Source organism: Mastigoproctus giganteus, chromosome 6, assembly GCF_048544385.1.
Source record: "Mastigoproctus giganteus isolate SK-2022 chromosome 6, ASM4854438v1, whole genome shotgun sequence".
In the NCBI taxonomy this organism is placed as follows: Eukaryota; Metazoa; Arthropoda; class Arachnida; order Uropygi; family Thelyphonidae; genus Mastigoproctus; species Mastigoproctus giganteus.
Genome location: NC_143580.1, coordinates 195,140,583 through 195,166,470, shown reverse-complemented (window position 1 = coordinate 195,166,470; position 25,888 = coordinate 195,140,583). Strand labels below are relative to the sequence as shown.

The following is a 25,888-nucleotide window of genomic DNA, read 5'->3' as shown; positions in this document are numbered from 1 at the left end:
TTTCCTCCGTAACTGACGTTCGTGGCCTTCCCGGCCTCTCAGAATCCTCCAGAGTGAAATTTCCCCTTTGGAATTCTCTATACCACCTGAATATCGTTGTACGATGTGGACAATCATCATCTAGTGCAAGGGTCATTTCTTCTAAGCACTGGTCTATGGTTAAACCACGCACGAAATTATACCGCAAAACTGTCCTTATCTCATTTCGTGACCACGATGCCATCGCAAGCACTTTACACTCTCACTACTAATGAATAACTGAGCCCATCGACTTGGCGCGGCGGCTACTATGTACGTATGAACATGTCTCAACATGCAGCAACAAGCAGCTTCCTGTGATTCATTGTTGCGTCATATTGCAAAACTTTCCTAGTACCCTTTGCATGGGGTCAATTGGTTAAGTCACAGCAACTTTGCTACCAGCTTGATAAGTCAGTCACACACATAAATTATGTAATTGTCTGCACTCAAATTTTTGTTGAGTATTTTGCAAAAGGTTTCCATGAAAAAAAAAACCCATCTACCTCTACCAAGACTCACTCATTCAGTACTAATTGAAAAGCCCTAAAAATAAGTTTTCGTCATCACTGATACGATTAAAACCAGAGAACTTTCCAAATGAAAAGTATACAAAGCCAATCTTGCCACACTACAAATTCATACAACACAATTCAGCAATAAAACTATTAAAATGTTTTTGAAGGAAACAATATCAATACAGTTCAATATCCTCAGTTGTGCAATGCCCATAGTTAACAACAAAGATTTAAACCATTCAAAAAGATTATTAGTCATATTTAATTAGTCATATTATGATTTAATTAGATATAATTAAATACTTAGTTAAATACTTAGTCATATATAAAATAATTTGTATACAAGCTTATGTTCTACTTAATTGGCAAGAAGAATCAATTTAAATACCTACCCAGAAGTTTGCTGACAAATGGATTCACTTTGAATGGCTCAAAGTCATCTATATGCTCGCCCGTACCAATAAAAATTATGGGACTTTGAGTAGCTGCAACACTAGTACATATAAAAGTCAACACAACAGATTACTCTGAAAGTAATTTATAGTGATTACTGAAATAGCAAATCACAAACATCATTGGTTTTTAATTGAAACATACACTGCTATTTAAATGGATTCGGCAGACGAAACAAATCAGAACTTATCCACACAAACAAGCTCATACCAATGTCAAAACAGTCACATATACAATGATAATTTAACAAGATCATAGTGGTGATAAACATCTCTGTTTTGAAAAAATTACTGATAAGTTTGTCTCTTTTTTAAAATGTTTTAAGTGCACTAACTCCAATAGAGTGTGATCAGCCAGCTCACTGAATAATTTCAGCCATAAAGGGAAATATAATAATAAGATCAATTTATCAGCATTCTAGACTTTCGGTTTAAACAAATAAGCCAGGAGCATCAAACTCAGAAGTGCTCATTGGCTGTAAATGATTTTTGGAGGGGGCTTGAGGGTTGCACTGGCATACCCATGTGCACGCTAGTGCAGAAATATACAAAATAATATTTGTGAGAAATATACAAAATATTTAAATCAAAATATTATAAATATAAAATAAAAAATATCTGTGAGAAAAAATATGAAATAATTTCACATAAATATTTACACAAAAATATGCAATCCTGCGATCATCAACATTTATAAAGATTAGTATAAGTTATAAATTTTATTTAAATTTTATATGAGTGCATCTCATTTGAATATCACCATTTAGTATTACTTTCATATAGGTTTAACACTATTAATCCACGAAAGTCAATAACATGTACTTGGGTCTCACAACAAATGGCTGAGCGCTTCCAGTTTGACATATCTGAAGTAGGCAATCTAATTTTTGCATATCAAATTTGAAATATCTGATGTGAAGTACCATATATTTTACTTGATGGAATTTTTTTTTTGTTGTTGTAGGCTGTCAAGAATAGAGTTTCACATGCAGTTTTAATAACTAAGGTTGGTTGTTTGCAGCAGATAATAACAATATCATAGCACTATTTTATATCATAAAAGGTTAAGTCCCCATCATGCAGTTCACATAAAAAGTTAGTAAAATCATTCAGACACTTGTGGTGAGTGCTCTTTTAATTCATGACAGTTTAGGTGTGGTGTAAATTATCAATAAAAATCCATTTTTTAATTCTGCTGTTTTAGCTAATTTATTGTTGTTATTTGGTTTTCAGGAGCATTAGCAACTAAGGCCATATTGCTCCATGATATACGGTGGTCATTCCCTGACCTTTCCGCATCCTCCGTATTTGGTGGTGACGGGCTCGAACCCCGGTCTAATCAAGAAGCGTGTGCTACGCACTGCAGCTCCTTCCCACCTGGCTACGGAGGCGCCTTAGCTAATTTAGTTTTGGCTAAAAAGTAGTGCACTAAAAATATCATATACATTTGGATATGAATCTAAAGAATCATACAATACTAATAATAGTACTAATACTAATACTTGGGGGAAAAAAATCAAACTAATATTTTATATAAGGGTCACTGAAGTGCCTGAGGTTATCTAAGCAGAAATACCACTCCATCTCTTAAGCCAGGCTTTGGGTGGAGGGTGGGGAGACAGAATGGGATTAAGACCCAATATACACTTCAATTTCTTGTGATGTAACCTACTAGTAGAGACAACTATACAGCTACTCAACAAATGAGGATGGCTGCCAATATAGTACTGAGCCAACCAAACTGGAAAAATTAGAGGCTGAAACCTTATCAACATGCAGGCAAAACAACTGTGACTTCGTACCATCTGGGAAATTAGGCAAGGTCAATAACATCCCCATTGTGCCTGTCAAGGAACCAGAATACAATGAGAAATATGCTACTGGAAAGCCATCAAGATAGGCAACCGTCATCCTTGGAAGCCTACAGGGCAAAAAAGTGGAATTAGAAGAAGAACGAGGTCAATATTCTTAACAGGTATTACAAAACTAAGAGGATAAATAGAAGGGAGCTGAAGATAAACAATAATTATAAATTTATTCTGCAGACAAGATGCAGCACAGGAAAGGTGTAGCAAGAGCCATCAAAACTAGTTTAGAAGAAAGTTTCACTGGCTGGGAATCATTAATCAGTAGAGTTCTGTGGGAAACACAAGATAAAAAGCTGAATAATGAAATTTCTTCTCTGCATGCATTCCAACGAAAAAAAAAAAAAAAAAAAAAAATGAAGCAGAAGAATTCTTTAATATATTAGAAAGAAAAGTATAAGCTAATAATGACAAAAAAAGAATAGTTTAGAAATGGCCACTAGAATTTTATGCAAATCATGTGCACTCTTAATTACAAACAGTATTTCAGCAAGAAAGACTTCAAAAAGTTTACATAGAAGAAGCTTAATAGAAACAAGAAAAGCATAATTCACTAAATATTAAATACCACCTGGTCCCTCTACTATAACCATGGAGGTTTGGGCCATTATGCAACCATCTATAATAGAAATTTGCAAATTGAAGAGATTATCTATTGCCTGATGCATGCAGGAAAACAGTATAAAGCCACATGACCTAAATAGTGATCAAATTAGTCCACCAAGATCCTGCCCCATTCCTAATCAGTCAGATCAAGGATTGGCAGTAGTGGACTTCCAAAGAGATATAATCGTCACCACAAATTTTTCAGCTGCTACAGAGAGGAGAGCTGCACTTGAGTATTCAAAAACTAATGTCATCATTTGAGTCTTTAATGAATATAAATATGCCTAGAAAACAACTGTGAGCAGCCATAACTGTGGCCAAAATCATAAGGTGACAGAGCAAGTTGCTTGATGTCTGGAGCAGATTTATTACAGTATTACTGACCTCTGTATTTAATGTGGAATCATCATAAAGCATGCTTTGTGATGTGGATAATGTGTATCAGTACCCACATCATGTGATGAATCCCACAAAACATGCAGTATAAGACCTTCATAAATTGCATTATAAACTGCAGTATAAAACCTTCATTAACAACACTTATCTCTGACAGCCACAAACCACAGCTGCATTGGTATCAGGAATGCAAAACAGAAGGACTGGAGGCAAATCATGTAATCTAATGAAGTCCCAATTTATTTATTTCAGCACAAATGAAAGAGTGGAATGTACGGAAGAAATCACAAAAGGCACTGGAAACATCCTTTTGTGTACTGACAGTACAGGCCACTGGAAGAGGTGTAATAAATTGGGGACTTGATTTCATGGCATACCCTCAGTTCCAGTACTACTGAAGGACACAGTGAATACCAGGGCATACTTGATCATTATAGATCAGGAATACCCAGTAATTATGTTCAAATATGCTATGATATTCACTGATTCAAGATCATCACCATACTAGACTGTATTCAAACAAACGTGCTATTGAGAAAAACCAATTCAGTGGTTGAAAGCCTTAACACCTTATGGTGATATTTAATTTTATTTTGATGCACGTTATGTCATATTTAGTGAAACTATTTTATTAAATTTTGTAACTTTGTTATAATTTATGTTATTCCATCTATATATTTAATATGGAAGGCATTTTCTTTCAACAGCAAGTGTGAACAATAGGCTAAACCAATTGGGCTGGAAGTAGTCTCAAATTAAAGCTATTTCTTCCTAGGTTATTATTTGGTTTTTAGGAGCATTAGCAACTAAGGTCATATTGCTCCTGGTATATACAGTGGTCATTCCCTGACCTTTCTACATCCTCTGTATTTGGTGGTCACGGGCTCGGACCCCGGTCTAATCAAGAAGTGTGTGCTATGCACTGCACAGGAAGATGTTAACTGTTAAAAGAACGGTTGTCTAAGTTGATAAGGCATTTTTTCTGATTAACAATTTGCACTTTAACTATTTAAATGATTAACTATTTGCACATTCGCACAATCGTGTCCTTTGTTCCAAAAAATAATAATAATAATAATAATAAAAACTCTGCTACCAATTGCAAAACTGCCTACCTTAAAAGAAAGAACTAATCGTTAGGATTCCATTGCACTGCTCGCTATGTCCCCACATTGTGCATGCTAGCCCATACACTCATTGCCATTTGTTACGTTTAATATGTTTAAAACGTTAAGAAGTCATTTTATCATTATCAATTTCGAGTTTTTTTTTTTTTTTTTTTAAGCGAGTAATAATTTAAGGATAGAATTATGTCACAGTCAGGAAGATGTGTCGGCAGCCATGTTGCTATGACTGGTTGTGTTGAACATACCTTGCAGCAAAGAAGATAAGTGCCTTTTTGTGTTTCTGCAAATGTATTCAGGATTGGTCTGAAATGGTGAAATAAAAGAAAATTTATAAGTTTCCTCAGATACAAGAAATGATAAAGAATTCAACACATACTGGCTTACCTGCTCATGACAAAAAAAGACTACATTTCTTTAGGACAGCTAGAGAAAAACTCTGCTACCAAATGCGAAATTTTCATAATGGGTACTGATAGTTCCATGTTAGTTTGTGTTAGAGCAGCTTAGCCAGTACAGTCAAGGAATGGATTTAAATAATCTTCCGTCTTTTTACAAAATTAACAGATATATTTTAACAAATATGTCTGTTAATTTTGTAACCAGATAATACACTTAAAGTGTTCACCAATTAATGACATTCACCAAGGTGATATCATCACGATGACATTATTAGTCTTAATGATGTCAATTAATGTCTAAATTAATACATGGAAATCTGCATATCTACAAATAACCTTTATTTACAGGAAACCTAATAAAGTGTGCTAAAATCTTTAGCGTTTAAGACAGCTTCTAGTCTCGATGGCACACTATCTCAAGTTTTTGGTAAATGTTCTCTAACATTTTCTACAACTTGGGTTTCAAAGAAGTAAATAGTTCAGTTATATTTTTAAGGCCGTCTCTCCTCGAATGCACCTGACAATCTAATTCATCCCAGAGGTTCATTAACTATTCTATAGGATTGAGGTCAGGGCCCTGGACTGGCTACTCTAACTTTTCAATGTGTCTTCAAACCTTCCTCGATGTGCTACCACAATGTAGGTAATGCATTATTGCCCTCAACATTCATGTTTTGGTCAAAACAACCAGTGGTTCCAGGCCAAACTATGAAAAACAGCCAGAGACCATCATGCTGTCTCTGCCAAATATCACTGTTGGGATGATACAATCTGGCAGGTAGTTTTCTCTAGGAATCAGCCAGAACCAGGTACAGCTACAGTCAGACTGTTAAACCATGTACTGTGACTCATCACTCCAAAGCATAGTTTTCTATTGTGCCTATATCCCAAGCATAGTGAGCTTTACACCAAGCTAGATAGCATCTGGCAAAAGTTAGGGTAATTAGTGGCTAGTGGATGGTTACATGAACATGGTAACCCATATTAACCTACACTATACTGGTACTCACAATCATCTCACCAAGAGCCTGTGTATGCTGTGATAACACTGAACTGTGTTTAAAGTGGATGATTCTTTGTAGGGCTCTCCTGTCATGTTATGTCAGCTTCAGAGGTGGTAGTAGTAGTAATGACAAATGATGCAAAAAGCAAACTTACTTTCCAGGACATTTTGTGATGGCTTCATCACCAATTCACTTCCATCTACAGATCACCAATTGTTGACCTAGGGATCTTCAGCACCACTGAAAGGCACATACACATTGATCGCTTAGGGAGAACCCTATTATCATCCCATGCTGGAAAACTAACTCCACTGATTGTGACATCTTGCATTCAACAACCATATTCTTGTTTCCTTGAAGGCCTACATGCACTTTTATAGTAGTATCTGAAACGTGGTGCTTGGATAAGACATGACCAATTATCAATGGAGGGTGTCCAGATATTAATGGTAGGGAAGCACAAGGCTTGGCACTGTATTCACTTTGCATTTCAGTTTCTGACTTGGTGGTGAGGATGCTCATAGCAGTATCTGATAAGTAATTTGTCTCTGAATTTCCTCATGGATATCATGTTAATTTACTTGCAATCTACTTAAAAGTAAGCTCAAAGTAGTGTTTTATGTTTTTTCAAATATTTTCAAAATGAATGTAAATTTCATTTTGTTTAGAATTAAACTACAACTTTTGGTCTAATAATGGAATCATGCAATGATTCATAAAGAATAGCCACAACAATTTATTAAGCTATTTATTGTACTAAATGTGGAATACTGTATGCTTGACAACTACAAAAACATGCAAGCTCTATCAAAAGCACCACAGTTATTACCCCTCCTTAATTTAAATACATATCCCATAGTTTTGTGCACCTGCAAAAGAAAAGATATCTCCATTATTTAGCTTAGAAAAAGAAATACTTACGCACTTAGCGCACCACCACCTTTAGCATGCCCGTCTAGCTTCGTTACTATAACAGAGCCAACATCTACTTTATCTTTGAAAGCCCGAGCCTAAAATATATTAATTTACTCCTATTAGTAAATACCATATTCCAATAAAATATAAGAATGTTAAAATTATCCTTCAACATTTGAAGAAAAAAAACAGTGCTTTTATTTATATTCAGGGATTTTTTTTTTTTTTGTATTTATTAGGAAATAATGTTATAATAAAAATAATCATAATAATGATAAACATCTTACTTGTGATTCACAAGCTTGACCAATAGATGCATCCATTACAAATATAACGTTATCTGGACTCTAAAGAAAAAACGATATGAATTTTAAGTGTTTTGATATAAATATAATTAGGAATACATCACTTATAAATATAATCAGAATTAAATTTATAGGAATTAGAAAAATCATAATTATATTTAAACATCAGAATCACACTACATAACACATTTATACTGCATATGCTTTTCCTAAAAACTACTTCTAATAATATATAAAGTTTAACTATAATTAGCATGTATATAAGAAGACTGTGACCATAATGAACAAATATGTTAGAAACAATGTATAAATATGAAATTTCTGTGAGTTTCACAAAAATAACAAGGTAAAAGGTCATTACAATTTTTTCTTTTTTTTTTTTGGTAGAACTAGATATACAGTGTATGCCTTTGCTATCCTAGCAATTTTCTGTCATGTGCACTTATGAGAAACTTTTCTATAGCTTCCCAAATGCAATGTTAATCGAACTCTGTGATGCAAGTTTCCCAATGGTTACTCCAAATCATGATTAATAGCTACTGGCATGCAAACTATACACTTGCATACCACTATAGTGTGTGTGTGTGTGTGTGTGTGTGTGTGTGTGTGTGTGTGTGTGTGTGTGTGTGTGTGTGTGTGTGTGTGTGTAAATAATAAATTAGAATAAGAATTTAAAAAAATAAAAATAATGCCAGCAGCATGGCAAGACAGAAGAGCGAAAATAGTCAAAATTAAACACAATGATCAAACCAACAGGCAGGGAAGAGAGAGGTAACAAGAGTTAAAATATTGCAGCAGAAACTCTCTAAGATAATTTAGAACATCTAAATGTAAAGATAATAAAATAATATCCATTAAATTTCGAATTCCAATTAAACAGAAATTTAACGGCGGCCCCTCTGACGGGTGCCAGGTCCAAATTTTTGTGAAATATCACCAACAGAGATGTAAACCACTACAATAAAATAAAACAAAAAAAAAACCAAAAATACACTGACCATTACACCCCATCTCAACAGAGGACCACAAGGCCAATAATGGTCAGGGAATCACTGCATTTCAGTCACTAGACAAATCGCTGCAAAGGCAAGTCGATCGAAAGATCAGTCTGCCACCCGATCCCCAGATCGAATCGCCAATGCAGAGGACTTGAATAGCGGTGGTCCTGATGCATCGAAAATTAAAAATAGAACAGATATGAGCACTTCAATGCGAAGCCACACCACTGACAAAAAGTAATCTTAACGTCATTCTATTTTTGGTTTGCTTTTGTTTTATTTTATTGTAGTGGTTTACATCTCTGTTGGTGATATTTCACAAAAATTTGGACCTGGTGCCCATCAGAGGGAGCGCCGATAATTTCTATTTAATTGGCATTTGAAATTTAATGGATTATTATTTTATTATCTTTACATTTAGGTGTTCTAAATTATCTTGGAGAGTTTCTGCTGCAATATTTTTACTCTTGTTACCTCTCTCTCTCTCTTCCCTCCCTGTTGGTTTGATCGTTATGTTTAATTTTGACTATTTTCACTCTTCTGTCTTGCCATGCTGCTGGCATTATTTTCATTTTTTTAATTCTTATTCTAATTTATTATTTTTATATTTTAAGCATCAAGTAGAGGAATATGTTTTTTGCTGCCTCTGATTTTACCTTTGCTTTACCTTTTTATTTTATTTTTATTATGAAAGATTCAGTTTCCAACTATTTCAAACGTTATTCAAAAATATGTATAATTATATCACAACAGTAGTGGGCAGATTTGCTAACGCTGCGCCTGTGCTACCATCCATAGTTCATTATTCGTCTATATAATCTGGTTAAGATTACTTTTTGTCAGTGGTGTGGCTTTGCATTGGAGTGCTCATATCTGTTCTATTTTTAATTTTCGCTGCATCAGGACCACCTGATATATCGAAATTTAAAAATTTCGGTTGGCGGTTCAATCTGGGGATCAGGTGGCAGACTGATCTTTCGATCAACTCGCCTTTGCGCTGATTTGTTTAGCGATCGAAATTCAGCGATTCCCTGACCATTATTGGCCTTGTGGTCCTCTGTTCAGATGGGGTGTAATGGTCAGTCTATTTTTGGTTTGTTTTTGTTTTATTTTATTGTAGTGGTTTACTGTTGGTGATATTTCACAAAAATTTGGACCTGATGCCCGTCAGAGGGGACACCGTTAAATTTCTATTTAATTGGCATTCGAAATTTAATGGATTATTATTTTATCTTTACATTTAGATGTTCTAAATTATCTTAGAATTTCTGTTGAAATATTTTTACTCTTGTTACCTCTCTTTTCCATCCCTGTTGGTTTGATCGTTTGTTTAATTTTGACTATTTTCGCTCTTCTGTCTTGCCATGCTGCTGGCATTATTTTTATTTTTTTAATTCTTATTTATTATTTTTATATTTCAAGCATCGTGTAGAGGAATATGCTTTTTGCTGCCTATAGTGTTTGCTTTACCTTTTTATTTCATATTTATTATGAAAGATTCAGTTTTCAACTATTTTAAACATTATTCAAAAATATGTATAAAAAAGATTACGGCTCCAAACTTCGTTTGTCATCTTGGAAGTTTGGAGCCGTAATCTATAAACCCTGTTATCTAATCATCTAAATTTTACTGGATTTTTATCTCCTGTAGTTCGGAATTATTCTTGTTCTATTTTCTGTTTCACATGTTCCTTCACATTTTGGTATGTCCGCGGCCTTCTGTCTGACGTTTCATGTTTTTAGTGTCTGACGTTTCATGTTTTTAGGCCATCTTTCCCAAATTTTTTTTCAACAATAGAGGTCATCCCTATCTGTTTCTCTAAATCTATATAAAAACTCAGTGACTTGTCTTTGTTTCTCTCTCTTTCACATCTTGGCTGTGTACGTCATTCCTCTGCTCTACTTAATGATTCCAGGTAACTTTTAGTTTTGGTTTCGATTTCCCTTTTCTCTACAAGCCTATGGTACTAACACCCATTTTTACTAACGCTTGCTTATACCCATATACAGAACCCTTTCTTTAAGGTTCGGCCTTACACATCCAGTAAGTTCAGTATTTTTAATGACTTTTTCTACACTTTTTTTCTTTATACTGTCTTTTTCTATTTTTCCCGTTCGTAAAACTATTAGTGCAATACGAGGGTGATACAAACGCTCCATCTATCCTCAATCCTATCACTATTTTTGCCTCTTTTGAACATCTTTTCTCCCCTCCCCTAGATTTTACCATTCCCTATACCATTTGCTTGTCTATACTTTTTCATGCACTTCACATACATTTGTATTATATTCCACATTACACTTTTGTAAATTTGTATATATTTGTATTTATTTTAATTTACATTTTTTACACTATGTAGGGACTACCTTGTCTACTAGCATTACGATAAAAGGCCGCATATTTGTCCCCTTTTTCTAATACTACAGACAAGTTTGGAAATGCAGTGCCTGATACATGGTCAGGAGTAGTCCCCTGATGAATTTCCTGACTATGTATCACATTTCATCTACTATATTCAGATTTTGCATATTTGCCCTCCACTGATTCGACCTCTTGCTAAAATTGCCCTCCCATATCTGAATATAGTGTTATTTATTTATTTATTTACTTGTATATTTTATTTTTCCCCTCAGTGCCAGTTCATTATTGCACAAGGTTTTTCAAATTCTTTCACCTGTTTAACCACTACTTCGCTTCCACTTTCTACTATCCCTTAAACTTCTCTTAGTTTTGGCACCTTGTGTACTTTTCATTTCCATTTTCACAGACACTTTATTTATTCTTTACGTATTATTTACATCCTTTTGCTTCCTCTACTGCTGCACTACACGTTTTGGAGCATTAGACATACTATAACTTTTGTTATTTTTTTTCCTTTTTCTGCTTATTTTGCTTCTTAACTGTTATATATTACTACTATATATATATATATGTCATCACAATTTTTTTTTTTTTTTTTCTTGTAACTTAAGGCTTAGAAAGCAAAGTGTTTGCATCATTGGGTATGCATTACAAATTGTAGCAGAAACAATATGCACACACAACACAAAAATCAAACAGTGCAATAAATTTTTAATAAATGCCCAAAGGAATACTCTGCATTTAAGAACAAAGGTTAAAGGCTTTCAAATTTCTTAACATGATTAATTTTTATTCCTATGCGCAAAACCACTAGTTAGAATTTCTCCCCTTGGACATCTAGTCACAAAATCTGCAATAGAGAAAAACAACATAAAGTTACCACGATTACCAGTAAAACTTCACATAACAGTTTGAATAATTCAACAACTGTTAGCCACAAATAAGACCAACCAATAAAAGACATATCACAGGGTATGATGACCAATAGGTTTCTGAGTATTCATTGGCTGAATTTGGCTAACATCAGAAAACACTGTTTTTGAGAAGTAATGGTAAAGTTCCTTGCAGATAGAAGTATAGCTAAAAACTGCCTTTGAAACTTTAGAAAAGTGCTGTGATTAACAAGTAATGAGCTTGATGAGCACTTTTCATAAGTACCTTGGATTATAACAACATACACTGTGCTGCCACTTTATTAGGTACACCCCTGCTGTGCACACAAATGGTTTGTCCCACAACATTGCAATTCACATGACCACAGTTGTGGATATAAATGCAGCAGAACAACCTTTCTAGTATCAGTTAAGCATACAAACCGTAGCAAGAATGGGGAAATGGAGTGATCTAACGAACTTCGAATGTGGCATGGTAGCAGGTGCAAGACGTGCTGGACAAAGCATCTCTGAAACAGCAGTTCTCCTGAACTTTTCACGCACCACAGTTTCAAGGGTGTATTGAGAATGGTGCAACGAACAGAAAACATCCTCTCAATGGCACTGCTGTGGAAGAAAATCGCTTGTTGATGAGAGAAGTCAGAGGAGGATGACTAGAATTGTGTAAGCAAACAGATGGGCCACAATGTTACACATCACATCAGAATAGAACTTTGGTGCGCAGAAAAAAATATCGCAACTGACCACTAGTCGCACTTTGTAGCGAATGGGTTTCAACAGCCGATAGCCACATCGCGTATTGTTATCAATGAAGAACAAGAGAGCACGCCTCCTGTGGGCACAGCAACACCAGCACTGGACTATCAAGGATTGGAAAACAGCTGCTTGGTCTGACGAGTCGAAATTCCTGGTGCATCATGTTGATGGAAGGATCGAAAACAACATGAATCCATGGACCCGTCATGTCTGACGACTACTGTGCAAGGTGGTGGGGGCAGCGTTATGGTGTGGAGAATGTTTTCTTGGCACACGTTGGGTCTATGATATCCATAGATTCACGTCTGAATGCCACATCGTACCTAAACATCGTTGCTGACCAAATGCATCCGTTCATGTTGACAGTTTATCCTCAATCAGATGGTTACTTCCAGCAGGATAACAGGCTGGTGCACAAAGCCCGAATCACTATGGAATGATTCCAGGAACATGACAATGAATTTTCTTTGCTGCAGTGGCCCGCTCAGTCCCTAGATCTCAATCCTATTTAACATCTTTGGGATGAGCTGGAAAGGGCTGTTCGCTGCAGGCCTACAGCTCCGTCGAATCTCAAGGAATTGATTGACACACTCATGTCTGCATTATACTCCATTCCTGCAACGTTTTCAGCATCTTGTTCAATCCATGACTAGATGAATTCAGTCTGTTTTGAAGGCTAAAGGAGGCTCAACACGCTACTAGGTAGGTGTTCCTAATAAAGTGGCAGCACAGTGAATATTTACAAGCACAAATCAAAAGAGCATCTGTGCCAACATTTCTTTTGATATATTTTATGTTTATAGCCATTTCAGAATATACAAATAAAAGATGAATTCCTAACCTATTTTCAGCATAATCTCCAAGCTTGATGAGACCTATGCCACCGATCCACAAACTTGTTAATGCCTCTGTCATAGAATGCAACCAAATATCCACAGATGGCTGGATTCAAAATGATTCCATATGAAATTTGCAGATCAGCTACAATGTCCTTGCTTGTCGCTTGCCTGTTGTTTTGAATGACATCATGACAGTATGCTGTCCAGAGTTGCTGATGATCCCTGTTAGCCAGATCTCTCTGCATAACCAACACTAATCTATCCATTTCTGAATCGCTGTCACCAATTTATTATCCAGAAAGACAAACCACATCATCCAGAATGGCAAACATTTCTAATCATATACGGGTGTCTGCCAATAAACGTCGCTGGATATGACATTCTAGGACCACATATATCACATAGCACTTCACTGTTCCTATGGCATGGACACCAACAGGAAAGGTGCAATGTTTAGAATGATGCGACCAGTGCGGTGTCACCACCTGTCGGCAAAAAAGATACAAAAATAAGTGTGTATCTTTCATTTATATATTCTGAAACCTTCATAACCACAAAATACATCAAATAAAAAACATGCTGGCAATGACTTTTCAATTCACCTTCATATATAACAAATGCCTGGATTTTTAGTTTACCAAACTAAATATGCTTACGTAATAGGCATCATAAAAAGTTTAGATTTGCCCAATGAGGCTTTTAATTACCTATTCTATAATAATTTAACCTTGATATATCGAACCACTGCAAGAGGCAAAGAAAGTCATTATTCCTATATATATATATGTATATATTAAGTGACCACACCTGAAATATCATATTCAGGTCTGGAGATCCCTAAAAAAAAAAAATACAGAACTTCTAAAAAGGGTTCAAAGATTAGCAAGGAGTGGGAAGCTTTATCCCTATGAAAAATGATTTAGAAAGGATAATTTGCAAAGTTTTTAGCTGACAAGCAGAGGCAGAATAAAGGAAAGAAGATAGGGATGAGGCATATAATACCTCAAAAGGAATGGGTAAGATGAATGGGGCAAGTATATTCTCACTGGTAAATGAGACAAGAACCAGGGAGCAGCAAGATCATAAAACCTTTAAGCAACAACATAAAACCTTTAGGGCCTAACAGAGGATTGAATATCTTGAAGTTATACTGAATATCTCCAGTTTGATAATTCATTGAAATAAAGCATAAAAGATATTAATGAAAATCATCCAAGTTTCTTGTGATGCCCAACTAACTGGTTAAAATAAATTTATTAAAAAATAAATTTATTTTTTTATAAAATAAGTTTATTTATTTTTTAATAAATTTATTTTAACCAGTTAGTCAATTGTCACAAGAAACTTGGATGATATAATGCAACCCGATGCACAAGGCCTGTTTTCTAATATTAATGAAAAGTTTGTCAAAATTTAAGAAGTTGGATGGGCACTTTCCTGGAATAATGAGTGATTAGGTCCCGCCATTTTTGTGCAAATGCAAAACTTATTCTGCATATGAATAATAAGTTCTGTATTATTCCACTTCCTTATATTATTTAATGATTCTAATACCAATAACAAGGATACTGTAAAACTTGGGAATCATATTTAGAGCTTTCTTATACAAACTAAATCTCTTTTACAAACTCTTTCCTTTAAAACTGTAAATCTATCACATTATTCAGTTCTTCCACCAAATTTCATACTATTTGCATGTATACTGCTACTTCCATTTTGTAAAGTATGGCATTTTTAGTGCATCCTTTTTGCTGTAGTTATAGTTAATCCAAGAAAAAAATTCTATATGATTAATAATTAAGTTCTTAGATGAGTTATAAACCTACTTCACTGAATTTTGAAAATCCACTTTAGTTTGCATGTGATCTGGTGCATTATAACTTATTTTAGCACTGTTACACACACACACACACTTCATTGTTCACTGTTGGCAAATTCAAATTTCCCACACTTTCAGTTTTCATTGATAATTCATTATGTTCATAGAACTGACTGTGACCAACACTGCAGGTCCTTAGTGATAAAAGTAATCCATATGGGGAAAGAGGAAAGTGTAAGCTTAAGAGTTAAGGCAGGATAACAAAAAACAGAATAGTAACATTAATTTTGTGTAAAGAATGATAAACTGATAAACAATCCGTTCAAAAAAATCAAATATTAATAAAAGAAAAAAAATGAGTGCTAAATTATGGAAAATTAAAAATGCAAGTAGCAGCATTTTCTTAGGATTTTAAATTACTCATTGAAAGTACTGAAGCAGTTAACTTGATTCAGCTGGAATCAAACAGAATAACATTAATTCTGAATTTAAACAGAGCAGTAACAGACTATTTACTGTGGAGTTATTCATAATAAAAATAAAAGCTTTCCAAGATATTCTTTACATGATTAAAGATGAAAGAGATAAAGTTTTACTTATTCTTTTTCATACAATCTCATGAAAATACTGCAGATTTTAATAAAAAGGTGGCCTTTTAAAAGCTTAACCATAACTTATAGAAGGTCAAGAGGATCCAAACACTGCTAACAAAATAGAATTTTGGACTTACTGCATGTATTTAGAGGGAGCATTAACTTTTATACACTACTCTTACAATCTTGATAAGCTGAAGTGGAAAATATTAGTTGTAAATTTTAGGCTAGTTAATTTAATTTTGCAGTGGCCACCAGAGCTATTAGTCGTACTTTAAATAACTGCTGTGATTTGAAGTGCATGTTTGTAAATTAACAAAAATCCTTTGCATGGGACTAAAACTAATTATTAATATTAACATGTTGCTGTCTCAGTTATCTCTCTTTTCTCATTGCCATTTGATCCTAACCTGGTATAAGCCATAACAGGTCTAGGTATCCAAAACCTGTGATGCATCGGGAACCCCATAGCCACATACACAACAGTTTGTACACTTTAGTTAAAGAATAAAGAAATACTCTCATATCAATTTATTGATCAAGGGCACACGGTTTACAGATAAAAATCTAAGGTGATTTGCTTGCCTTACTATTAAACTGTTCTTTCCAATACACTGCAAATCTTCTGATTACTGACCTGAACTTTCATATGTTTAATGAAGTGTTTGTTTCAGGTTCTCAAGTGTACCTCACTGCAGTGCTTATTCAACACACCTGACAAACTATTCACAGTAATTTGGTTTTGTTAATCACAAGAAGGGTTGAATTATTTAGTGATTCTCATACTAATAACAAGGACATAATAACATGTACTTACAATTGCATTAGATACTTGTAACATTTCTTCAAACAGTGAATCTTCTTGTTTATGCCTACCACTAGTGTCTACAATAATGATTTCAAACCCCTCATTCTTAAACTTCTCAACACCCTCTTGAGCAATGATCACAGGATCAACTTCTGTATAACTAGATATAAAAATAATTTCATATTAAAAAATTAAAGTTGCCAAAAGTAATTCACAATTAATAATGCATATAAAATTATGAAAATACAGTTTAACTCAAGCTTTTTCAAATGTATGAGAAACATAAAAAGTCAAGCGTTATTGTCTGATTAGTGTACATGTACTTTATTTTTAAATCATGCTTTTTCAATAACTTAAAAGAATACACAAAACTGTGTAGAAATTCATGGTAACAATTTTAATGATAAAGAGATGGTGTGTAAATATCTTTGGGGGTGGGATCGCCTTTTCAAGGTGGTCTTGTGAAAGCAACAGCCTTTTCCATTAAAATTGTTCTCATAAATTTCTATGCATAATATTCTTGAGTATTCTTTTAAAATATTTTTACTTCTGCATAATGTGCATTATACTCCTCACACATTAATAATAATATTAATGTTAATAATATCAACCATGTTTAAATGAAAAAATATTAATTGAATCTCTAAACCAGTTTTTAAAGCAAACTTTATATAAAGAATAAGAGTCTTTACAAAATAAAAGCTAAATAATCTTGTAGGTTGTGAAGGGTCAGAGGCAACTTAACCAACGTGTGTGTGTGTGTGTGTGTGTGTGTGTGTGTGTGTGTGTGTGTGTGTGTGTGTGTGTGTGTGTGTGTGTGTGTGTGTGTGTGTATTGGTGGGTTTAGCACACATACACACACCTCCTATACAAGATGTGGGAGAAACCAATTGAGATTCTGGTATGTTCAATCTTTACCTTCTTTGGAATGTTTGGAGGTACATCAGCAATTGGTAGCACAGTATGCCAATAGAAGTGATTTTCCATGATATGGATGTGGAAATATGGTTAACTGAGTATTAGAGGATGTTAATATAGATCAGCAATGTTTCAGAAATAAAAAATGCCTACAATATTGACTGTTGCTATAAAAAGTCTCTAAATCTGGTTGCAATTGGCATACAGTTGTTAAGGTTTGTTCATATTCTGTGTTACATGCCACACATTGTGTATATATCAAACTGTTAGGACAAATAATGGGGATTGCTCTGCCAGAGAAGGTAAGAGTGTATTTGGTACAACTTCATGTCAAGATCTTTGTATGTTCATAGTCCAGTGCTAAATCTCAGGTCTGACTTGGGGAAAAAAATAGACTTTTTAGTAAAAAAAAAAGTGTTTGTCTGCTTCCCCCTCCCTCCTGCTAAAGTTGTTCCAATCTCTGGTGGTCTCATATACAATATATTATATGGTCTTCTATATATGAAATGCTGAAAGGATATTCTAGAGGTATTTTTGCAGCTTTATCAGCCAATGTTTCCTAATTATCCCTACATGGTTTGGAATCCAACAAAATTTTGCATCTTATTTGTCTATCACATCTTCATGTGGTATAACCTGTTAGTAGTATATGAGTACTGAACAAATAAAGTTATGTTACCAATATGGGATTATGTCACTAAACTGCATAAATTATAAGCTGAAACTTGCATAATTTTAAAACAATTATAAAACAAGCACTCTGGAACACTGCTAGGATCAACATCCCAGTTGGTGTGTTTCTCAACTGTTAATGACAGTGAAAGTTTCAGTGTTGTTGTTATTTGGTTTTTAGGCGCATTAGCAACTAAGGCCATATTGCTCCGGGGATATGCAGTGGTCATTCCTTGACCTTTCCGCATCCTCCGTAGTTGGGGGTCACAGGCTCACCCCGGTCTAATCAAGAAGTGTGTGCTACGCACTGCTGCTCCTGCCCACCTGGCTACGGAGGCGCCAAGTTTCAGTGTATAATTTAGGCTAAAACAACAGTTAGGACCTTATGTTATTAGAACAAAAACAAGAAAAGCATAATGACATTTCCATTACAGAAAAAGATCTTAAAACAATTAACTGCAGATATAAGGAAATTTGAGATTACAACTGACCATCATCTTGTACTGAGCAATTTGTTTTTTTGTTATTTCATTTTTTATTTTTATATTTTTATTTTTCCGCATATCCCTGGAGCATTAGCAACTAAGGCTAATGCTCCAGGGATATGAGGTGGTCATTCCCTGACCTTTCCGTATCCTCCGTATTTGGTGGTCATGGGCTCAAACCCCAGTCCAATCAAGAAGCGTGTGCTACGCACTGCTGCTGCTCCTGCCCACCTGACTACAGAGGCACCTGTACTGAGCAAATTAAAACTGATAATTAATGCTAAAAATAAGAGGTACAAAAAAAAAAAAAAATGTTAAAACAGACAAAAATCAAAGCTCTCAGCTTTCTAACAACCGTTCAATATAAAAATCTTGCTCAAAAGTCAAATCGAATTTCTGATATTAACATGACTTAAGATAAAGAATGTCAAGAACTTTAAAGCTCTTCATGGAAGCTGCAGAGTTTATGTAGAGAGAGAGAAGATGTATAAAGACAGCAACTCAGAACACCATAGTCATTGCAGAAAGTTAAAAGCAGTTATAAAAAAGATAAAATATAAATTTTTAGTGAATAAATTAATAAATCTTTACTAGAATAAAAAGAAAAGTGCAAGGGAGCTGAGATATGAAAAATTATGAAGAAAAATTTTGGTAAGATTTTAGGAAATATGAAAAACAAGCATCAGGAAAGAGTAAACACATTTTGGCATTTATTTAAAAATCTCAAAACAGCGGAAAAACAACTATTTCTCATCCACATAAATTTTAGCAATCTTTATGCTGAAATACTGTGTTTGTAATTTGGAGTGCATGGTTAGCACAAAATTCTAATAGTCTTGTGTGGCCTTTTGAAAGCACTTTGCTAGCCAGGTATCACAACAAAATCTGCAGTTAGGTTCAACAACAATTTCATGCTGTTGAACATAACTGCATAATTTCGTGTTATATGAGGTTATAAAAAAAAATCTTACAAATGGGAATTTTTACAAATTTGCTAAAATATCAAAAATTTAAAAACATCAGGTGCAGCTGCAGAGGGAAATGCCCAGGATGGTCAACTACTAGTGCAGGCCCGGGCAAACTACGGCCCGCAGGCCACATGCAGCCCACCGCACAGTTTTGTGCGGCCTGCGAGCTTTAATTGTATTTTCTAAAAAAGTTTACTTATTTTATGCCTTTTGCGACGCCTTTTTGGAAAATAAATTTGTATATATAATACATTATAGAATTTGTCAACTTGTAAATTGTTTTATCATCTCTGTATTGTTCAAATTGAAATAGAATTTGAAGTTGTGTGCGAACCAGAGCGAGCCTATGGGTGCTTTTATAACGGTATAATTTGCAATTATAAACTAACCGCGCGAAACTACGGTAACAGACAATCAGTGATGACGACAACGGCTTCGGCGCTTCCATAGCCAGGTGGGCAGGAGCAGCAGTGTGTAGCACACGCTTCTTGATTAGACCGGGGTTCGAGCCCGTCACCACCAAATACGGAGGATGCGGAAAGGTCAGGGAATGACCACCGCATATCCCGGAGCAATATGGCCTTAGTTGCTAATGCTCCTAAAAGCCAAACAACAAACAAAACAAACGACAACAGCTTTGCTGTGGTGGCAGAGTAATAGGATAGGACTGCTGACCGGCCGCAGTTCCAATCTCTTTTCTCTGACAGTCATCCCGCAGTTAGTTTTTTTGTGTTATCTTCGGTTATCATCTTGGTGCCAGTAGCGATAAAAATAATATTTACGCCCTTTTAAAAATGAATAAAAAACGAAAAATTCAACAAGAGCATCGTGTCTTCAATGCAGAGTGGAACACAAAATATTTTTTTGCTAACATACCGGTAAATAACAAGACTATTTGTCTCATCTGCCGGGAGGTGTCTCAGTGTTGAAAGAGTACAATATTAAAAGACATTTCACTACTAAACATTCCGAATATGGTGCCAATTTAACTCCGGAAGCAAAAAAGAAAACTGCTGATGGATTGATTCAAAATTTATCAAGACAACAAAATGTGTTTACGCGGCTAACTAAGGAACAAGAAGCTACTGTAGAGGCAAGTTTTGTTATTTCTCATATAATTGCAAAAAGCAACGAGCCTTTTTCTGGTGGAGACTATATTGAAGAATGTATGACTGAAGCTTGTGGAATTATATGTCCTGACATTAAACACAAATTTGAGAATAAGTTTATCTTGGCGAACCGTAGTAAGAAGAATTGAATGTATCGATACAAATTTGAATGAGCAATTATTATCAGTATTAGAATCCATAACATGGTACTCGATAGCTCTCGACAAAAGTAACGACCAAAAGAATACTGCGCAGTTATTAATATTCATACGTGGATGTACCTCTAATTTTGAAATTATTGAAGAGCTTCTTTCAATGGAATCTCTTAAAGACCAAACAACGGGCTGATATACAGTATTTGAAAAAGTTGAAAAATGCTTAACAAGATATAATTTACAATGGAACAAAATGGTAAGCGTAACAACTGACGAAGCACCAAGTTTGACAGGTAAAAATGTTGGACTGTTAAAGAAAATTCGGGATAAAATTTGTGAAAATTATCCTGATTATAATTTAATTACAATTCATTGTATTATACATCGACAAGTATTAGGTAAAAATGTGTTAAAAGTTGAACGTGTCACATCTTGTATCATTAAACTAGTAAATTTAATACGATCGAGGGGCCTGAAACACAGACAATTCGTTAATTTTCTTCAAGATATTGAATCCGAGTACACAGATATTCCTTATCATAGCCAAATTCAATGGCTTAGCATAGGAAAAGTTCTTCGGCGAGTATGGGATCTTAAAGGTGACATCATTCTATTTTTAAAACTGAAAAATATTATGGACTTTCCCGAATTAACTGATAATAACTGGATTTGTGATTTTGCGTTTACCCTGGACATCGTGACACACTTAAATACTTTCAACACAGTGTTACAAGGGAAAAATTTATACGCCCATGATATGGTAAAAAGTTTGAATGGATTTCAATTAAAACTACAGTTATTCCTTCGACATTTATTGATTAACAAGGTAGACCACTTTCCAAACATGAAGTTGCTGAAGATTCCAGAAAATAAGTTTGAAAAATATTGTGAAATTATCAATGCTTTGAATGATGACTTATCACGAAGATTTGGCGACTTCCAAAAAATTGAGACAAGTTTGGCAATAGTGCGCGGCCCATTTTCAATAGAAATTGGTAGTGCACCGAGTGCACTACAGCTTCAGATTATAGATCTGCAGTGAGATACCGATTTAAGGGAATTGCACCGACGTGAGGAAATCTGTAAATTTTACAATATTCTTAATTCGAACAAATTCTACGAACTTAAAGATTTTGCCTGAAAAATGTTGGTTATTTTTGGATCAACCTACATATGTGAACAAACATTTTCCATCATGAATATAAATAAAAATTCTTTACGATCAAGCATCAATGATGAACATTTACAAGCAGTTTTAAGAATCTCAACTACAAAATTAACACCCGAAATTAAAAAAATGTTAAAAGATGTAAAACAGTTCCATTCATCTCATTAAATCCTTTGTTGTTAGAGAATAATTTTTTTATGTTATATTTCTTCTTCATGATAACAAATAATATATATATCTAAAAATAGTATTTTACGTGTGGCCTGACCATTGGCCTTATACAAAGGAATAATCACTTGCTTTTCCCTACTAGTAAAATTCCTGTATATCATTGACAAGACCCCATGACCTGCTCTGGCAGCCTGTCAGCACTGCTCAGAAAACTTCATATCTGACTGTACGATTACCGCAGGTCTTTTTCATTCTCTACCAACCTGAGTGTAGTACCACACAGTTGGTACATTTCTCTGGGGTTACTAGTACCCATATGAAGTACTTTGCATTTGTCAATGTTAAACTTAAGTTGCCAGGTCTCAGTCCTTCTGCCCAACGTTTCTAGATTCTGTTGCAGTAGCATACTTTCATTACTGTCATTAACAACCTTGCCAACCTTTCTATCATTTGCAAACTTCGACTTTGAGCCTGATATTACTTCATCAATATCATTGATAAATATACAAAACAACAGTGGGCCCAACACCGAACCGTGGGGAACTCAAGTAATAACATTAGTCCACAAAGAGTAGAGTCCATTGATTACCACTCTCTGTCTTCTCCCACTCAATCATCCTTTTATCCATTGTAGCAACTTGCTCTTAATGCCATACTGCTATAATTTGTACAGCAGTCTTCCATGCACAACAGTATCAAAAGCTTTTCTGAAATCCAAGTATATGATATCAAAATTATTTTTGCATCCAGTTGCTTTGTGACCACATCATAGTATCCAATCAAATTGGTCAGACAAGACTTCCCCCTAACAAACCCATGCTGTGTCTGAATTATTACTGCAGTCTTGTCTAGATGACCCTGCAATGTTTCTTTAACCAGTGACTCCATTATATTCCCCAGAACAGAAGTTAAACTAACAAGTCTGTAATTTCTCATGTCACCCTTTGATCCCCTTTGTGAATTGGGGATACATTTACACACCTCCAGTCTGTGGGGACTCCGTGTGAGTCCAAGGATGCACACATAATTATGGCTAATGGTTTGCTTACTTCCTTTGCCACCTCCTTTAATATAACTGGACAGATCCCATCCCTCCAGGTGCCTTTTCTTAGGCTTGATTTCAATAATTTCTCCTCCACTTTGCTCTCAGTTATTACCAAATCATTTAGCTCCCTGTTAGAGTTTAATGAGCTTCTGTCCTCTACTTCCCTACAGAATTCCTCATGTGTGAGTGTAGATAGAAGCAAAATATTTGTTCAGTTTGTCAGCTATCTGAGCAGGATCATCAGGTCAAACCATTGCTATCAAGTGGCCCAACCTGATTCATCCCCTTCCTTCTAGAGTTTACATAAGTAAAGAAGTCTTTGCCATTTTTCTTTGCATCCTTTCCCAAGGGTGTCTCATAATCTTCCTTCATTTGCCTAACCTCCTTTTTGACTAACTTATATCTACCTATGGTAGATATAAGTTAGTCAAAAAGGCTTCTGTGTCACCTGATAATTTACATGCATCCCATGCTCTTTTCTTCTCTGCCATGAGTTTCATCAGTTCATCTGACATCCATTTAAGCCTATACATGGATTTATAATAACTCCATACCAACAGGATGCATACAATTTTTTTCCCTTTTTCTCATTCATTATTTACTTCTTCAGTATGCTTCATTGTAAACAGAGACCATAAAAAAAGGGACAGCTGCAATAAGTATAATTATTTTTACTTTTTTTTCTAAATTTCTTAAGAAAAAAAACAAATTTCTAAATTTTTTTTAAAACCTCAGAACAAGAGAAACAAATACCTACCTTCCATAAAAAGGAATTCTTGCTTTAGTAGCATTCTGTTTCAACTGATCAAATGCACCTGCTCTGAATGTATCGGCACATACAAGACATGTTTTCCATCCCTTTTTCATATAATAATATGCCAACTAGAAATATTTAAAAATCATACAGTGAAAAGAAAAAATGTATTATAGAATATAACATACATCTTCCTTGCAAGTTCTAGCTAACCCTTTCTTAATAATTGTATGATCAATATATATACTTTTTTCATTTTTAGTATATATTCAATTTTGATAACTCAATTATTTAGCAATAAGATCAAAGAAAAATATAGCTTTATATTTTTCTATATATAATTCAAAGCATCTAACTCATTAGTATTCATTACCATCTAATGAGTGTGATAATGATGGTGGCAGTGTACATTAGTACACTGCCACCATCATTATCACACTCATTCAGGGGATCAATACTACAGTCATTATCACAAGTGATATAAAAATGCAGGATTCTATAGAGAACTTTTAATGAATGAAAGTTATATTAAAGTCTGCAATAGTGGATGCCTATCAACTAATAAAACAAGTCCTTACCTTTCTTGTATCTTAACAAATCTTAGCATTAGTATTGGCAAACTGATACAAGAAAGCAATTTATATCCCCCCCCACATCATGTTATCATCATGTGATTAAGTTTACAGATATCCTCAGCATTTGGTTAAATTAATCCTTTAAAAGCATTAAAAACACCTCAATCAGGTCACTTGCAGATGCCCAGTTTTCACATGCCAACTTAACAAGAGGAATTTGCAGAATTCAAGTCTCTTCTGATAGGAACACCCCTTTTGTGTCCTTGGCTAATCTTGTTACTCTTCTCTGTACCCTCTCCATCCAACAGGTCTACATTCTTCCTAAAATGGGAGGGGTCTCCAAGCCTGTTTACAATATTCAAAATGCAACCTACCCATTGCTTTATATAATAGAACAATCATCTCTTCACTTCTACTGACAAAATTCACATATATCCTAGACAGAACTCCACAAGTTGTCTCCTACCAAGCCTAGTCTTTTTCATTATCAACAAAACCCCAGGGGCTCACATCTGGTGAGTATGGGCTTGGCACACCCAGGGTCCTGAGCTGGATATCATCATTCTTCTTTCTTGGTAGTTCCCTTCTACTTCTGACTCTTGTTTTCTCTCTCTCTCTCTCTCTCTCTCTCTCTCTCTCTCTCTCTCTCTCTCTCTCAAGGTAATTAAAATTTTTTTTTTGGCTGGTGCAGCATAAGCCTCAGGCTTCCTTGCACCATATGGCTAATAATGAGAATAATAATCACAAGTTTGATGCCACCCACATGATACATCACACTAATTACTACTACTTAAATGCAGGATTTTGCATTTCCTATGATAAACCTCAAATGCCATTTGTTTTCTTTACACTTCTGCATGACAACATACATCAGAGAAGGTTACAACTAATTTTTAATAAATAAACAATTGTACAGGCTCAAACCACAGTAAACTCAAACACATGTCCTAATGCACTCCCACATTTGATCACTCAACTACATCTTTCAGCCCATCCAAATAATTTATCTAGATCTTAAAGTCTAGGAAATACACTGTAATGTATATGTTACTGTTTTATAATGTATAAGAAATGTGTATCTATTTAAAATCAATATATAAAGCTTTAAATGGATTGGGTAAAGATAATGATGGCATTCTTACTCTACAAAAGGTTGGCTGCAGGATAGATGTGCAAAAATTTGCTTTCAGCCAGAG

The 25,888-nt window shown here is 34.7% G+C and overlaps 1 protein-coding gene across 1 annotated transcript in view; it reads right to left on the bottom strand.

Annotated features, from left to right (window-relative positions):
- The window catches only part of Srp54k (signal recognition particle 54k), a 121,419-nt gene that overhangs the window by 46,835 nt on the left and 48,696 nt on the right, over positions 1-25,888 (bottom strand). Inside the window, exons 5-9 of the mRNA XM_090375601.1 lie at positions 24,121-24,245; positions 16,682-16,832; positions 7,587-7,646; positions 7,306-7,394; positions 929-1,029 (exon numbers count right to left, since the gene is read on the bottom strand). Of these exons, the coding sequence (XP_090231727.1) occupies positions 929-1,029; positions 7,306-7,394; positions 7,587-7,646; positions 16,682-16,832; positions 24,121-24,245 (526 nt within the window). The remainder of the gene's footprint in view (positions 1-928; positions 1,030-7,305; positions 7,395-7,586; positions 7,647-16,681; positions 16,833-24,120; positions 24,246-25,888) is intronic.